Below are 16,881 nucleotides of genomic sequence, written 5' to 3'. Positions count from 1 at the left end.
AGACTTACTGGGACGTCCTGATAATCAAGACTTACAGTCTAGACTAGAGGGAACGAATGGACGAGTTTCTCAGCTTCCTTCTGAGACAGGATGCTCCTCATGTTCATGATACTGTGCAGGTGGAAGAAGCTGTCCGAGAGACTAGTTCTATATGTGGGTCACGTGTCCTGGTCCTAACTCGGGTTCCTCTCAGTGGAGCTGGAGGACAAACTGACCCAGAGGTGACTGTCTGATCAGGCAGTGTTTCTCTGAGATGTTTAGGGACCAAAACAATGAGCTCAGTTGTTGTACTAAGTTACTAAAAACTATCATAGATATGTTCAGCTAATGGTTTCATTTGTAAAGCAGCTCATGAAATCATTGCTCCTCAGAGTAAGAAGAATAGATGGATCAGTAGAGATGTGAATCCTGGTCTTCGACCCCAGTCTGATGTTCATTATACTTTTAATTTATTTTCCAGCTTCTATGGTTGTCATATTAAAATTTCTATTTCTTATTTGTTTGAACATTTTTGATCGTGATTTATTTTCTTTCTTTTATTGCATCGACTTAATGACACGTTTGTAAATCAGCTGTAAAAATAATCATTCTAATACCAAATGTATTATTGTTCTTTGGTCTTTTTATTAATTCTAAAATGATAATTTATTGCAGACGGTAAAAATTAAGATTGATATGAACTCGTCAGTTTTATTGTATTAAAAATAATACATTTTGGGTATAGTGTAGACAGACTTTTGTTTTGAAGGCACAGAGCGGATGTGTGGTACCGTCTCCTCCTCTGGACTCAACCCGCTCACAGACACTTTCTCTCCGCCTGTCGGGTTCCAATCAGGCCGGGAACCGTCCGACTGGATCCTGCTGCCGTCCGGAGGCCTGGATCTCCACCGAGCACCGACCCGCGGATGGTTTTGCATACGGGTGTGGGACCTGGAAACCCGGGCCCGCACAGGGAGGAGGCCCCGACCTCCCCTTGTTCTGACCCAGAAACAGCACCGACGGCCGGGCTGCCCGTCTGCTAACAGGCCGGGAAGCGTCCGACCGCACCGGGGCTGGAAGGCTCGCCCCCGAGGAGACCGGATACCGGGCTTCATCCACTCGGACCTGGTTCGAATCTATCGATTCAACATTTACGAGACTTTTCTCTAAATCAAATTAAACTGTGGAGCTCGGGGACCCGGAGGTGAGCTCGCTGCAGGCGGACACTTCACTCCTCTCTCCCCGGTGACCAGACTGCAGGCGCCCGGGCGGACGGTGCCTTCTCTCCGGGTCCGACGGGCCGAAGGAGCGAGGATCATGGCCGCGTTGATCAAGGAGATCGTGAGCAGGAAAAAGAGGCGATACCAGGAGGACGGTTTCGACCTGGACCTGACCTGTATCCTCTGTTAGCTGCTCTGTTAGCTGCTCTGTTAGCTGCTCTGTTAGCTGCTCTGTTAGCTGCTCCGTTAGCTGCTCCGTTAGCTGCTCCGCTAGCTGCTCCGTTAGCTCCTCCGTTAGCTGCTCTGCTAGCTGCTCTGTCAACTGCTCTGTTAGCTGCTCTGCTCTGTTAGCTGCTCTGTTAGCTGCTCTGTTAGCTGCTCTGCTAGCTGCTCTGTTAGCTGCTCTGCTAGCTGCTCCGCTAGCTGCTCTGCTCTGCCAACTGCTCTGTTAGCTGCTCTGCTAGCTGCTCTGCTAGCTGCTCTGTTAGCTGCTCTGTTAGCTGCTCCGTTAGCTGCTCCGCTAGCTGCTCCGTTAGCTGCTCCGGTAGCTGCTCCGTTAGCTGCTCCGCTAGCTGCTCTGTTAGCTCCTCTGTTAGCTCCTCTGTTAGCTGCTCCGTTAGCTGCTCTGTTAGCTCATCTGTTAGCTGCTCTGTTAGCTGCTCTGCCAACTGCTCTGTTAGCTGCTCTGTTAGCTGCTCTGCTAGCTGCTCTGCTAGCTGCTCTGCTAGCTGCTCTGCTAGCTGCTCTATTAACTGCTCTGTTAGCTGCTCTGCTACCTGCTCTGTTAGCTCCTCTGTTAGCTGCTCTGTTAGCTGCTCTGTTAGCTGCTCTGTTAGCTGCTCTGTTAGCTACTCTGTTAGCTGCTCCGTTAGCTGCTCTGTTAGCTCATCTGTTAGCTGCTCTGCTAGCTGCTCTGTTAGCTGCTCTGCTAGCTGCTCTGTTAGCTGCTCCGTTAGCTGCTCCGCTAGCTGCTCCACTAGCTGCTCTGCTAGCTGCTCTGCTAGCTGCTCTATTAACTGCTCTGTTAGCTGCTCTGCTACCTGCTCTATTAGCTGTTCTGTCAGCTGCTCTATTAACTCCTCTGTTAGCTGCTCTGTTAGCTGCTCTGCTAGCTGCTCTGTTAGCTGCTCTGCTCTGTTAGCTTCTCTGTTAGCTGCTCTGTTAGCTGCTCTGTTAGCTGCTCTGTTAGCTGCTCCGTTAGCTCCTCTGTTAGCTGCTCTATTAACTGGTCTGTTAGCTGCTCTGTTAGCTGCTCTGTTAGCTGCTCTGTTAACTCCTCTGTTAGCTGCTCTGTTAGCTGCTCCGTTAGCTCCTCTGTTAGCTCCTCTGTTAGCTGCTCTATTAACTGGTCTGTTAGCTGCTCTGTTAGCTGCTCCGTTAGCTGCTCTGTTAACTCCTCTGTTAGCTGCTCTGTTAGCTGCTCCGTTAGCTCCTCTGTTAGCTCCTCTGTTAGCTGCTCTATTAACTGGTCTGTTAGCTGCTCTGCTACCTGCTCTATTAGCTGTTCTGTCAGCTGCTCTATTAACTCCTCTGTTAGCTGCTCTGTTAGCTGCTCTGCTAGCTGCTCTGTTAGCTGCTCTGCTCTGTTAGCTGCTCTGTTAGCTGCTCTGTTAGCTGCTCTGTTAGCTGCTCTGTTAGCTGCTCTGTTAGCTGCTCCGTTAGCTCCTCTATTAACTGGTCTGTTAGCTGCTCTGTTAGCTGCTCTGTTAGCTGCTCCGTTAGCTCCTCTGTTAGCTCCTCTGTTAGCTGCTCTATTAACTGGTCTGTTAGCCGCTCTGCTACCTGCTCTATTATCTACTATCTATAAAACATCCCACAGACGATTCTCTGATCCAATGACGACGTTCCTCAGAACCGATGTTGGAGCTAGTCAATGTTATTAAGTTTGTTTCATACTAGGATTTAAGATTCTGCTCAGTCGGGGTCCGGTTCTCTGTCCTGGGGGTCCTCAGGTTTTCTGGTTCTGTGATTCTCTGGGTTTGTTGACATGAAGGTGGGATGTGGGGACTCGACGGAGACGTGAAGACGTGTCTGTCCTCAGAGTCGTTGATCCTTAGCGATGCGATCAGACATTTATCCCAACATCATCGCCATGGGTTTCCCTGCGGAGCGACTGGAGGGAGTCTATAGAAACAACATCGACGATGTCGTCCGGTAAGCCCGCGCTCTGCCTGACCTTTGACCTCTGAAATGAACAGAAGCTGAACCTCTGTCCCTGTTTCAGGTTTTTAGATTCAAAGCACAAGAATCACTATAAGATCTACAACCTGTGAGTAACTTCACCAACACTCTGTCCTGAAACCTCTGAACGCGTCATGTGGTTTGTGATCAGATGAATTCACTGTTAATCCAGAAGCTGACCGCCTGTCTCTGTCCACAGGTGTGCAGAGCGACATTATGATGCGTCAAAGTTTAACTGTCAAGGTAAGGCTCCGTGATTGGACGTCGGCATCTCGTTGATGTGAAGCGGAGGGCGCTGATGTGATCGACTCTCGCTCTTTCTCTTTCAGTCGCTCAGTATCCCTTCGAGGACCACAACCCGCCCCAGCTGGAGCTCATCAAGCCGTTCTGCGAGGACCTGGACCAGTGGCTTAGCGAGGACGAGCTGCATGTCGCCGCCATCCACTGCAAGGCGGGAAAAGGCCGCACCGGTGTCATGATCTGTGCATACCTGCTGCATCGGGGGAAGTTTCAGGAGCCGCAGGAGGCGCTGGACTTTTACGGCGAGGTCCGCACACACGACAAGAAGGTAACGACCGCCGGTGACGTGACACTTGAATGAAACTGGAGAGCGAGAGTTGAACTGTAAAACGCCACCTCAGACTTCTAATTGGTTGGTTAAACCTCTTTTGTCACATGGTCCCGATCGTTTAGTACTGACCATCAGACTCTTCAGTTCAGTCTGAACATCAGGTGTGAACGGTTCCTCAGAGCAGGAGAGGAGTTCTGGGTCTGGATCAAACTGAACCTGGTTCTGTTGGTTTGCAGTGAAAACACTTTGTTGGACAGTTTGGACCAATCACAGGAAGTAGAGACAGAACAGTAGAAGAAGAAGAAGAAGAAGAAGAGGCAGCTGCAGTCTTCACCTCCGACGAAATAATGTTTGAACCACGAGGACGTTCATTTGGTGCATTTGAACTAGTGTAGAGTACTGTAGTACTGCGGAGTACTGTAGTACTGTGGAGTACTGTAGTACTGCTTAGGTTGTAAAGTACTGTGGAGTACTGTTGTACTGTGGAGTTCTGTGGAGTACTGTAGTACTGTGGAGTTCTGTGGAGTACTGTAGTACTGCTTAGGTTGTAAAGTACTGTGGAGTACTGTAGTACTGCTTAGGTTGTAAAGTACTGTGGAGTACTGTAGTACTGCTTAGGTTGTAAAGTACTGTAGTACTGCTTAGTGCTGTAAAGTACTGTGGAGTACTGTAGTACTGCTTAGTGCTGTAAAGTACTGTGGAGTACTGTAGTACTGCTTAGTGCTGTAAAGTACTGTGGAGTACTGTAGTACTGCTTAGGTTGTAAAGTACTGTGGAGTTCTGTGGAGTACTGTAGTGCTGTAAAGTACTGTGGAGTACTGTAGTACTGCTTAGGCTGTAAAGTACTGTGGAGTACTGAGGGCAAGGGCTCCACTATCGATTATTTCTTTATCGATTTAATCTTCAGTTATTTTTTCGATGAATCTAATGAGTATTTTTTATTACTCGATTACTAAAGTTGTTGAAGTAGCCCAGTAGTTGTATTAATGTCTGTATGAAGTAAAAAACTGACTGGCAAATAAAATAATGTAAGTTTAATTCAATAGTATTTTCCTTCCCTTCCCTTTAATAGTAATAAAGGGCTTAATTTTAGAAAAAAAAGATGTAGTTTGAGTTACCTCTTTTCTTATTTTTTCTTAATATAAAACTACATTTCACATACAAACAATCTCAACTAACATTAACAGCTTTAACTTTGTTCCCACTTGCTCTGGTCCAGTGAAGTAAACTCCAGGGGTACTACCGTAAAGACGGAAGAAGCTGCGCAGGTTAAAAATAGAAAACGCTCTTTCACAATTTAATAACAGGTCTGGGTCCGTGAAGAGCGGCTTCAGGGTCCGGACCGTGGTCCAACTATTAAGGACCTATGCTCGAAGAACATGGGCAATTATTTTCCTGTTCAGCTTCCTCTTCAGCTTCCTCTTCAGCTTCCTCTTCAGCTTCCTCTTCAGCTTCCTGTTCAGGTGCGTCCATGCGCTGACCGTGCACAGCCACCTTCCATGTGACGCGTCGATGCACGTTACGCAAGACGGTGTATTTACGTTGATGATGTCGCCCCAGCCCTATGTGGAGGACTGTGGAGTACAGCTGATGCTGCTAGTGCTACCTTCATGATGTTACCATGGCAACCAAATGACCCGCACAACTGACGAAAAGCGCACATCATAGGCTGAAAATATTTAACTCTTAGTGTGTGTGTTTGTGTGTGTGTGTGTGTGTGTGTGTGTGTTTGTGTGTGTGTGTGCGTGAGATCAGGGTGTGACCATCCCGAGTCAGCGGCGTTACGTCATCTACTACAGCTTCCTGTTGAGGAACCAGCTTCAGTATAAACCTGTGGCTCTGCTCTTCCACAAGATGCTGTTCGAAACGATCCCAATGTTCACAGCTGGAGCCTGCAGTAAGTCCTTCCTTCACTCCTTCACTCCTTCACTCCTTCACTCCTTCACTCCTTCACTCCTTCACTCCTTCACTCCTTCACTCCTTCACTCATCCACTCATCCACTCATCCACTCCTTCACTCCTTCACTCATCCACTCCTTCACTCCTTCATTCATCCACTCATCCACTCCTTCACTCCTTCACCCCTTCACTCCTTCACTCCTTCACTCCTTCACTCCTTCACTCCTTCACTCTTTCACTCTTTCACTCATCCACTCATCCACTCATCCACTCATCCACTCCTTCACTCCTTCACTCCTTCACTCCTTCACTCATCCACTCCTTCACTCCTTCACTCTTTCATTCATCCACTCCTTCACTCCTTCACTCATCCACTCCTTCACTCCTTCACTCATTCACTCCTTCACTCATCCACTCATCCACTCCTTCACTCCTTCACTCATCCACTCATCCACTCCTTCACTCCTTCACTTTTTCACTCATCCACTCCTTCACTCTTTCACTCATCCACTCCTTCACTCCTTCACTCATCCACTCATCCACTCCTTCACTCCTTCACTCTTTCATTCATCCACTCCTTCACTCCTTCACTCATCCACTCCTTCACTCTTTCATTCATCCACTCCTTCACTCCTTCACATCTTCACTCATCCACTCCTTCACTCCTTCACTCATCCACTCCTTCACTCTTTCATTCATCCACTCCTTCACTCATACACTCCTTCACTCCTTCACTCTTTCATTCATCCACTCCTTCACTCCTTCACTCCTTCACTCATCCACTCATCCACTCCTTCACTCCTTCACTCATCCACTCCTTCACTCATCCGCTCCTTCACTCCTCCACTTCTTCACTCATCCATTCCTTCACTCATTACTCATCCACTCATCCACTCCTTCACCCCTTCACTCATCCACTCCTTCAGTCATCCACTCCTTCACTCATTACTCATCCACTCCTCCACTCCTTCACTCCTCCACTCCTTCACTCATTACTCATCCACTCATCCACTCCTTCACCCCTTCACTCATCCACTCCTTCACTCCTTCACCCCTTCACTCATCCACTCCTTCACTCATTCACCCCTTCACTCATCCAATCATTCACTCCTTCACTCAATCACTCCTTCACTCAATCACTCCTTCACTCCATCACTCCATCACTCCATCACTCATTCACTCCTCCCTCTGATGTCTCTCTTTCAGACCCTCAGTTTGTCGTTTACCAGCTGAAGGTGAAGATTCACACCTCAAACCCCGCCCACACGAGGCGAGAAGACAAAGTGATGCTGTTTGAGTTCCCGCAGCCACTTCCTGTCTGCGGAGACATAAAGGTGGACTTCTTCCACAAGCAGAACAAGATGATGAAGAAGGTGAACACACACACACACACACTCACACACTCACACACTCACACACACACACACACACTCACACTCACACACTCACACACTCACACACTCACACACTCACACTCTCTCACACACACACACACACACACACACACACACACACACACACACACACACACACACACACACACTCACACACACACACACACTCAGGTGGCTTGAGTGGAGAATAAGTAGTTTACCCTCCACACCCGACATTGAACGGCTCAGACAGCGGAGAAGTTCTTGAAGTTAAATTAATAATTGAAGTGGAGAAGTACAGTGAGTTGTATGATCCTCAGCACATGTTGTTTAAAGACAACACCAAAAAAGACACATGTCGGGACGCTGTTGCAGTTAATGTTGGAGCAACAAGTAATTATATGCTTGAAAAAAATGATTAAATGCTGTTTTTACTGCAGGCTGATTACAGCAAAAGTATTGATATTATTAGCCAGCGCTACGCACCAGCTGTGGTCCCAAGGGAATTCATATAGGTACTGCCTGAATGATGAGGAATAACCTGAGCAACAAATCACAATGACGAGATTGATCACATGACAGGAAGCCAGTTTATAAATTAGATCTACCCCCGTCTGTGGATCTAAGTGACCTTTGACCCCATGTCCCTACAGGAAAAGATGTTTCACTTCTGGGTCAACACCTTCTTCATCCCGGGGCCGGAGGAGAACACGGACAAGCTGGAGAACGGCAGCACCGGGACACTGCGGGAACAAGCCGAGCGAACGCACCACAACCTGGTGATGACGATGGCGAGCGTGACAACGGGAGGAGAAACCACTGACCGGGAATATCTGATCCTCACGCTGATCAAGAACGACCTGGACAAGGCCAACAAAGACAAGGCCAACAGGAACTTCTCCCCTAACTTCAAGGTATCAATGACCTCATATACAGACGAGCCTTGAAAAGAAATGGAGCTACAATATCTCTGATTAGGCGCCAGCATCTTGTGCTGTTGACGTCATTTGCAACTTATCGGGTCAGAAATCGCTCACTCTCCATTTTCCTGCTCTAGGTGAAGCTGTTTTTTACCAAGACGGTGGAGGAAGGAGCTAACTGTGACACTAGCAGCACGTCGACCTCTGTGACCCCGGACGTCAGCGACAACGAACCCGATCACTACCGCTACTCCGACACAACGGACTCTGACCCGGAGACCGAGCCGTTCGAAGAGGACCACCACAATCAGATCACAAATGTCTGACACACACTCATACACACACACACATATATAGACAGTATGTATATATATATATACGTATATATATATGTACACACATGAACTCATGAGTAAGACTAGCGCAGTGTTAGCTTACGGTGAGTATATAACTGACTCACCAGAACTGATCGGTGGGACTCGGATCGAATGATAAACCACGCCCCCCTCCCCCAACCTCCAATCTTCTGCTCGGTGCACACCTGGACAATCACATGACACGGTGGTCGGGTGAGGACGGCGGTGTGTAAACGACAATACGACGGATGAATGGACAGAGTTAAAGGTGTAAAACGTAACTACAAACAAGACGAGTCCATTTCTTTAGTGACGACACCAAGATGAGAAAGAAAGAAGACGAGTCCCCAGCCCTGAAGGGTCCCTCCCTCCCTCCCTCCCTCCCTCCCTCCCTCCCTCCCTCCCTCCCTCCCTCCCTCCCTCCCTCCCTCCCTCCCTCCCTCCCTCCCTCCCTCCCTCCGGACCAGTTTCAGGAAGCTTCTTGCAGACCAGTCTTTTGCTGGTTTCTGCCCTCTTCGTTTTTTAAGCTGTCAGAGTTGACTCTTCTCTCTGTGTCCTAACTTGAGGTGAGTGTGGCTCCATGTTGTTTGAAGGCCAGTGCTCATATTTTTGAATTTCAACAAAGAAAAACCTGTTATTATTTATTGATATAACATTCGAAAGTCTAAATCTGAATTGAAATGACACTGATTTTAACCATTGAACTGATGGAACCAGGACAGTTACCAACGACATCGATATTAAATCTGTAGACGAACACAGAATCATTTTGTTATAAAAAAAGAGTACATTGGCCCAGCAGCTCTAAAACAACAGTAAACAACCAAAGTTGAAGTTTTTCACCCTGGTCTTCAAAAGTCCTCATGACCAAGAACCAGCTGATCGGACTGGACCGAGTTAGAATCCGTCAGTCGGAGCTGGATCAGGACTGTTCTTGATCTGAGTTCATGTAAACCAGGAAGTCTGACTCACATTGGACTCCTGCTATTTGATTTTAACGTTTTTCCGGTCTGGACTGGACTCGGTTCTGGTCTAGACACAGATTGAACCGGTCTCACTCAGACTGGATTTGTATCGAAGCAGCATACAAAGAGAGGTGACGACCTTTAGTTTGAATGTGACGAGGAAGAAGAGAAACCTGGATTATTCACAATCTGCTGCAGCTCTGTCAATCATCCACTGTTGAAAACCACGTACAGTTCCAACCTGCCGTGAACAAGCGCTCGGGCTCCTCCCATCCTCTGTTCACAGATTTGCACAGAATGATTCCCTTCAGCTCTTCAATCAATTCTACAGTTACAGAAAATCTATTTTTGTTATTCTCTCATATCAATCATTAAGCTAAACAAACAAGTTATAACCATTCCTGCAGCCAGATCTGCTGTGAGCTTCACACCTGTAGGCTACGAGCTGAAGCAGAAACCACAACAGAGCGCTTACTGTAGAAGTGCCTGGTTGCCAGGCGGGTGGTGATTGCACTTTATAAAGGACGGTTGAGTTTGTAACTATTTCTGGACGTGGTTGGTCCATCCTAGAAAACCGGTTATGCCTCGTTCACACTACATGATTGTTTGTCCACTTTTTGCAGATAAAAGCCCGAATCGCAGCCACATCGGTGTTTGATCAGCAGTCGCTATGTTTGGACTCTTCAGAGATTCAAGAGGCTTCTCTGACTAGATTTCTTGCAGCTTAAAATCGAGACAAACCGGTGACGGAGCAGAGCAGACCTGCTAGTCGGGGGTTTCCACTTGCTGAAGAGGATGTAGCGTGGGACCCCATTACGTCAGCAAGTCATGTAGTGTGAAGTGCACAGCAATCCTGTGTTGTGTTGTGTTGAAAGAACCAGTCCTTTTGTAAAGCTGCTGTCGGGGAGGTCTTCGCTCAGAGTTTTCCCAACTTTGGCATCAGGACCCGGCGTGGGTTTGAGGAAGAACTTCACGACCACAGTTAAGAGTCAAGTCGAGGTTTGTCTCAGTGCGTCTTTGGTTTCTGACATTTCAAGAAGGGTAACACTCTGTAATTATTACTCTGTGTGTAGACTATTAATCTTTGTCTTCGCTATCACTTTTTGAGGCATTCAAGCGCTTACATTCTTTAAAACTGACCCTTTAATGCCGAGGACGACAGTTTGAGGATCACATCACTATGACTACAGGTTTGAGACTATTCTGTCTGGACCTCACAGAAACAACGTTAGGTATTCTCAGACCTGTTTCTCTGAAACTACAGATTTCACCTCATCAGAGTGAAACTATCCAAAACTAATCTCCAGTTAGTTTGTATTCTTAAGACTCTTCTTGATGTTAAGGTTTGTCTTCTCACGCAACAAGCAATTTTTCAGCTTTTCTCAAAATAGTTGAGAAGCTTCTGGATGTGCACCTTCTTATTGTTCTTTGGTTTGTTGGCTTCACAGCAGTTGTGATTTTTGTAATGAAAAACATTTAGCCAACAGCCAAGAAATCCTCTGTAAATAATATCAGTCCACCAGTCGATCAGAGAATCCCTTATCATCTCAAACAGCATCTGCCTCCAGATGCCCGATCTCCGTCCTAACATTTGGTGCTAGAACCAAATCATCAGCCCTGTGATGTTCTTCAATAAGGTTCCTGTTGTCTGTAGGCCCTGATCACACAGGGCCTACAGACATGAACTCCACAACACTTATTATAGAATCACTGAAGGCAGAAGTTCTGACTGGGACCAACGGGATGATGTTTGGACGGGAGGCACATTTCCCAGAACAATACCCAACCTCAAAGAGTCAACAACTCATTGTGGGACACAACAGCTTCAGTGACGTTACGATCCAGTTTGGTCTCGAAGCCGTTCAGAGTATTGTAGGTTGGAATAAGAAAGGGTTTGACAGCTTCCTGTGCCAGAGGCAGAAAAGGGGCAGAATAGATGTGATGTTTCCAGTTGTGCAGGTTGTTCCGATTCCGATCCTAGATCACAAACACAGGACTGGTAGAAAACGTGGCTGGTGCTGATTGAACTGTCTCCTGTGTGATCATATCTTGTTCAACCTTGTGTTACGAGCAAACTGGTGCTTTGAGCTGTAGTAGTTGGGCCCACAGGCCACCATGTTGGGTTTTAGGTGCTAAGTTAAGCTAACCAATGGAGCCCGTTGTCCATCTGTGGTGCTTTGTATCAAGAGCGAGTGCTCAGTCTTCATCTGTCCGCAGGTTGTTTGTGTAGCTGCCAAAACGTTTCAGCAACAATAACACAACTCCTGCAGGTTTCTGTCAGGCGTGACCTCACCTCTTGCCATCAACCCGTTCAGACACGACTGGTGTGGAGACCTGTTCAGCAGAGCAGCTTAAAACCTGAACTTACTCATCCAAAAAACGATCAACTGCTGCGAACTTCCTGAATTTTCACAGTATCATGATGCAATAACGACCATGTCCATTCAGCGTTGTAACGTTTTGGCGTTCGGGTCTAATAAGGCCAATAGCCGGGTTGGTTCTTCAACGTGTTTGCAGATGGTATCAACACGAGGACGCTGAGGACTTGAACATGTGTTTCGAACCTCCTGCTGAACGCTGGTGCTGCACTGAACACACCTGCGTGAACTGAACCGGTTTTGGGGATTCTGAGGTCAAGCAGGTGTCGTCCTCTCGACTGCGTCTGGTGCTCCGTGTCTTCATCTTAGGACCAGTTCATAGCAGTTGGTTGTAGACATCAACAACAACTGTGTCAAATCCGTCTAGAACTTTGGACAAAAAATAGTTTGTAGCTTAACCAGGGTCGATCATCAAATCTCACCACATTCGGTAACAGAAATTGTCTCTATTTAAAATTGTATTATATTAAAATATTACTTGTCATTCCTGCTCTGTTTTTGACGGATGTTCACAGTTCCTGTACTGAACCAGAAAGTCAGAAAGGAAACAAAAAGAGGAAGTGATCAAAACTTAGTAGTTTATAAAAAAAACAACCTGAACCGTAAACACTGAACTCGCTGATGATAAACGTTAGGATTAATGCTTTTACATTTGGTGTAACTGGAGAAATTTAGCGAATAATGTCTGAATGTGTCGTTCTGCAGATGTTAGTTTGCATCTGGAATCTGTAAAGGAACCTTCAACTCACACCAGGGTTTAACCTTTAACCTTTAACCTCCTTTAATCAGACTTAACTCAAGTTTTACACGATTTTGTCAGTTAAGCTCTTTTGTTTACATCTCATCGCCAAACGAAGCTCAGACTGATGTGTTTTAGTTGTGGAGTTGATGAGGTGAAGGTGATCGGTTCTTCCTTCTTTTAGCCTCAGGGGCCATCACATGAGTCCTCTGCTCAACAGAACTCAGACCAGCACAGGACGTGACATCATCTGTCCGTGTTATCTTTCTATTCGCTGAAAATACAAATTCAAAGATTGCAGTTCACACTTAAATATGTCGTTTTGGATTTTGTTTTTTGAACAAGAGACGGAGGGAGTGTGACGGCCCCTTGATTTGAAAGTTTTCTGCGTGAATTGGGGTCACAAACCACATCTGTCGATCAGAGGTCAAAGGTCAACATCAGTCAGAAGACGATGGTGTTGGTTTAACAACCTCAAATGTTTTTAACTGAGTTTGTTTTTTTCAGAAGCTGAACGTCTCCACGAGGACAGACGTCCTTAACATAATTTATCTACCACAGACTTAAATTTCCAACAGTGTTTGATCTTAAGTTGACAAAACAAATACATTTTAGTTTGATCAAATCTGCTAGCTCGATAATTAAGCTAATCTTAGCATTTAAAGAACAAAGGCTTTGTAAAAAATGACAGTATGGACACATGTATGATATCATGCTAACATCCTGAGAAGCTAACAGCAAACAGTTCTCAGATCATGCTAACGTGCTGAGGATTAAGCTAGCAGGTGCTGGGTAAAGGCCGGCGCATGCTTCCGCGTTTTCAGGGGCCCGCAAGCGCAGGAGCCCCTGACGTGCTAACGTGCTAACTAGCCCTTCTTACGTGCTAACGTATCCCTTCTTACATGCTAACGTATCCCTTCTTACGTGCTAACGGATCCCTTCTTACGTGCTAACGGATCCCTTCTTACGTGCGTCGCCAAATTTTTCTAACTAGACGGCAAAGCTCCGCAAGCCTCACGCAGCGGCAAGGCTGTGATTGGTCTGCTGACTTCATCCTTTCCGGAGTCGCATTTCCGATTTCATGCCCCATAATACCGGCAGAAACCACGGAAGATATAGAAGAACGAATATGGACCAAATAGAAAAGTTTTCGGCAGAAGAGATCCGAAACTATGACCACTAGTATAACTCGCCACTGACTGGCGGATTTGTCCGCCAGAAAAAGGCTCTGAGGAGTCGCCGTGGCGATGTAAATAAACAGTCGACGACGACTGCCACACACAAAGAGCCGACTTCGACAAAAAACATTACTCCCCCTAGTGGTCTGGCAGTGAATTGCTTTGCATCAAGCGCAACCATAAATGAAAACGAGTCCGTCGACAGCGGCGTTGCAGAAGCATGCGGCGGCCTGAAGAGACGCTCCGTGTAGACGTCATAGAAACAACTTCGTCCCGTTAATAAAAACGTTAAATCTTTCACTTCATAAACCAGTTTGTATCGTCACCTGTCCGTCCGATTGGACGAGTGCTGATCGGTGACTCGGGGGCAGGTGTGGTTTAGCGTCTGGGTTCATGTCCACTGTTTGTTTGTCATCATGATGTTTTTATTCTTCAGGTTATTTTATCACCCAAATGTCTTCATAAGCTTACCTGTATCACCATGGAAACATTTCAAGTAATCTGACTCCTCCCACAGTTCTTTTATTCTGCCCCCCCCGCCCTGTTTTATAATGAAATAAAACACTGTAAAGGTGAATAAACTATTTATAAACTGCAATGTTCTGTTGACTGTTTGTTTCAAAGGTCAAACAGAAATGTTTATAACGACAGGTTCCACAAGCGACTGATGCATCATGGTCGTTATTAGCTTCGCTTCCGAACGACAACCTGTGCTAGCTGCTGCAGGTCGAACAAACATCTGATCAGTTATGACAATAACAAAGGATCAAATTCCATCAGATATTTATTTAAAGACAAAAAACCATTTCAGTCATTAAAGAACCATTTGATGACAAGTATCAGTCCGAAGGCGGAGTCATGGCGGCCGTCAGCTCGCGCACGGCGCTCAGGGCCGACTCCACGCAGCCGTCGAAGTTGGAGTGACTGAAGGCGTCGCCGCCACAGATGAGGGGCGGTTGGTCGAGGATGGTCATGTGACCCGGACAGTTCAACACCGAGGTCAGCACCTGCAGGAGGAACGAGGGAATCGAGAATTAAACGCTCCGATGAGTTCAGGTTCAGTGGGATTTCTCGGACTCACCTGGGAGTACCGCCACTTCTGACACTTGATGCTGATTGGCTGAGGCAGGTCAGGGAGCAGCTTGCGGAGCTCCGATAAGATGATTGGCTGAACATCCTCCTTGTCTCGCTCCAAGTGCTCCAGGCCAAACGGGACGCTAGTGTGGACGACGAGGGAGGGGCCACGGCCGGGAGCGTCTGAAGGTCACAGACATGGTCAGTGCATCACCTTTCTGTAACGCTTTGACAGCCAATCAGCAACGAGATCGGACACACAGACAGACAGACGATAGACACAGACAGGCAGACAGACAGACACAGACAGGCAGACAGACAGACGACAGACACAGACAGGCAGACAGACAGACGATAGACACAGACAGGCAGAGAGACAGACAGACAGACAGGCAGGCAGACAGACGATAGGCAGACAGACAGACAGACAGAGAGACAGACAGACAGACAGACGATAGACACAGACAGACAGACGATAGACACAGACAGGCAGAGAGACAGACAGACAGACAGGCAGGCAGACAGACGATAGGCAGACAGACAGAGAGACAGACAGACAGACAGACAGACAGACAGACAGACAGACAGACAGACAGACAGACAGACAGACAGACAGACAGACAGACAGACAGACAGAGACAGACAGACAGACCTGAGTTGCGTTTGCGGTTGTCCACGGCGATGTAGCGGATGCAGGAGTTGTCGTGGACGTATCGCGCCGCCCACGGGAAAGTGAAGACGGCGTCCGGAGGGAAGAAGAGAGCGGCGGCGAAACGAGACGAGTACACGACCTCGTCCAACTGTTGTCTCTGCTGGACGGACAGCACTGAGGGACAGAGACACAGGCACAGAGCGTGAGACTCTTTCCAACTGCATGATGGGAAATGTTGTTGAATGATTCCTTTACTAATAAAGTTTAAACTGTTTGTTTACATTTGATCGTGAAGGTCAAAGTTCATCATTTGTTATTTATTCATACGTTCATATTTATCTTATATATTGAACTGTGTAGAGAGGAAGTGGGCGCTGTCCACCGTCAGCCAATCAGATGAGCTACACATGACATCATCAACAGAGACACACGTGAAGGAGCCTTTGTCGGCCCAGTTTTGCTTTGTGTGTGCGAGTGTGAGTGTGTGTGTGTGTGTGTGTGAGTGTGAGTAGGACTGTGTGTGTGTGTGTGTGTGCGAGCGAGTGTGTGTGTGAGTGTGAGTGAGTGTGTGAGAGTGTGTGTGTGTGTGTGTGTGTTTGTCCTGGTCTGCAGAAGGAGGAAGTAGTCATCACATCGTCAAAGTAAAAGCTTTGATAAATCTTCATCTTTAACAAATTAACAATTAACCTGTGACTGATCACAATCATTAACATGATTCATAACCAATAAATACATCAATAATAAAATAATTAATATTAATAATAATAACAGCAACTGTGAAATCGCAGCAGTTGACCCTTCAGTTGGACTCTACTGCTCCCATGTGGTAAAACCATGTTACTGCAGCTGCACTGTGCGGACAGGAAATGATGTCATGATGCCAATCAATCAACCGGTGAGATCAATATCACTTCAACTAGGAAGTTCAACATGTTTCACTGCAGCAGCAACACCGTGATTCTATTCAAATAAAACCTGTTCAGACACAGAGACATGAATCTAATCTGAACGGCTCCATCTAAACAAACAGTCAATCGTCTCAATAAGACGTCTGCTGGGAATTCAAATTCAAAGTATCAATACACAGCTGATCAGAGAACAATAATAAGCAGTATGAAACCTGTTCCACTCATCTAACTTTATTTAAACTCTGTGATGAACAGTTTCATGGTGATCTCTGGTGTCCAATAATATCTGTCCACACAAACAGGAAGTGGTTGAGTCATGTGACTGATAAGATCCAACCAGGAAGAGAACGTCTGCGTCTTGTTTACTAAAGTCTCAGTTCAGACTCAAACACAAACCCAGAGTTTTCAAACTGAAACGCGAGCAGCAGCTGGATGTGGACACGCCCACGTGGAGCTGCTCCCTCAGACACTCACGTTGTCCCACGTCT

General features: G+C 46.7%; 2 protein-coding genes across 2 annotated transcripts in view; one reads left to right on the top strand and one right to left on the bottom strand.

Moving 5' to 3' along the window:
- The first annotated feature begins 758 nt into the window (after positions 1 to 758).
- Positions 759 to 8,827, top strand: ptenb (phosphatase and tensin homolog B). The gene is made up of 9 exons (XM_061094888.1): positions 759 to 1,375; positions 3,269 to 3,353; positions 3,424 to 3,468; positions 3,580 to 3,623; positions 3,710 to 3,948; positions 5,707 to 5,848; positions 7,057 to 7,223; positions 7,877 to 8,137; positions 8,281 to 8,827. The coding sequence occupies exons 1-9, from the start codon at positions 1,297 to 1,299 to the stop codon at positions 8,467 to 8,469; spliced, it is 1,251 nt and encodes a 416-aa protein (XP_060950871.1). The 5' UTR covers positions 759 to 1,296; the 3' UTR covers positions 8,470 to 8,827.
- A 5,698-nt stretch (positions 8,828 to 14,525) lies between these two features.
- Positions 14,526 to 16,881, bottom strand: part of rnls (renalase, FAD-dependent amine oxidase) — an 8,615-nt gene continuing 6,259 nt past the window's right edge. Inside the window, exons 4-7 of the mRNA XM_061094895.1 lie at positions 16,868 to 16,881; positions 15,486 to 15,659; positions 14,841 to 15,016; positions 14,526 to 14,766 (exon numbers count right to left, since the gene is read on the bottom strand). The exon at positions 16,868 to 16,881 is cut by the window's right edge and continues 145 nt beyond it. Coding sequence (XP_060950878.1) covers positions 14,599 to 14,766; positions 14,841 to 15,016; positions 15,486 to 15,659; positions 16,868 to 16,881 — 532 coding nt within the window. The 3' untranslated portion in view covers positions 14,526 to 14,598. The remainder of the gene's footprint in view (positions 14,767 to 14,840; positions 15,017 to 15,485; positions 15,660 to 16,867) is intronic.

This window comes from Limanda limanda, chromosome 21 (assembly GCF_963576545.1).
Source record: "Limanda limanda chromosome 21, fLimLim1.1, whole genome shotgun sequence".
In the NCBI taxonomy this organism is placed as follows: Eukaryota; Metazoa; Chordata; class Actinopteri; order Pleuronectiformes; family Pleuronectidae; genus Limanda; species Limanda limanda.
Note: the sequence above shows the minus strand (reverse complement) of the source record. Positions and strands in the feature narration are given on the sequence as shown.

Excerpts from the sequence above, each read along its gene's own strand:
- ptenb (XM_061094888.1), top strand. The coding sequence starts at position 1,297 with ATGGCCGCGTTGATCAAGGAGATCGTGAGCAGGAAAAAGAGGCGATAC. Across the intron at positions 5,849-7,056 it reads GTTCACAGCTGGAGCCTGCA|ACCCTCAGTTTGTCGTTTAC; the intron begins GTAAGTCCTTCC and ends TCTCTCTTTCAG. Across the intron at positions 7,224-7,876 it reads AGAACAAGATGATGAAGAAG|GAAAAGATGTTTCACTTCTG; the intron begins GTGAACACACAC and ends ATGTCCCTACAG.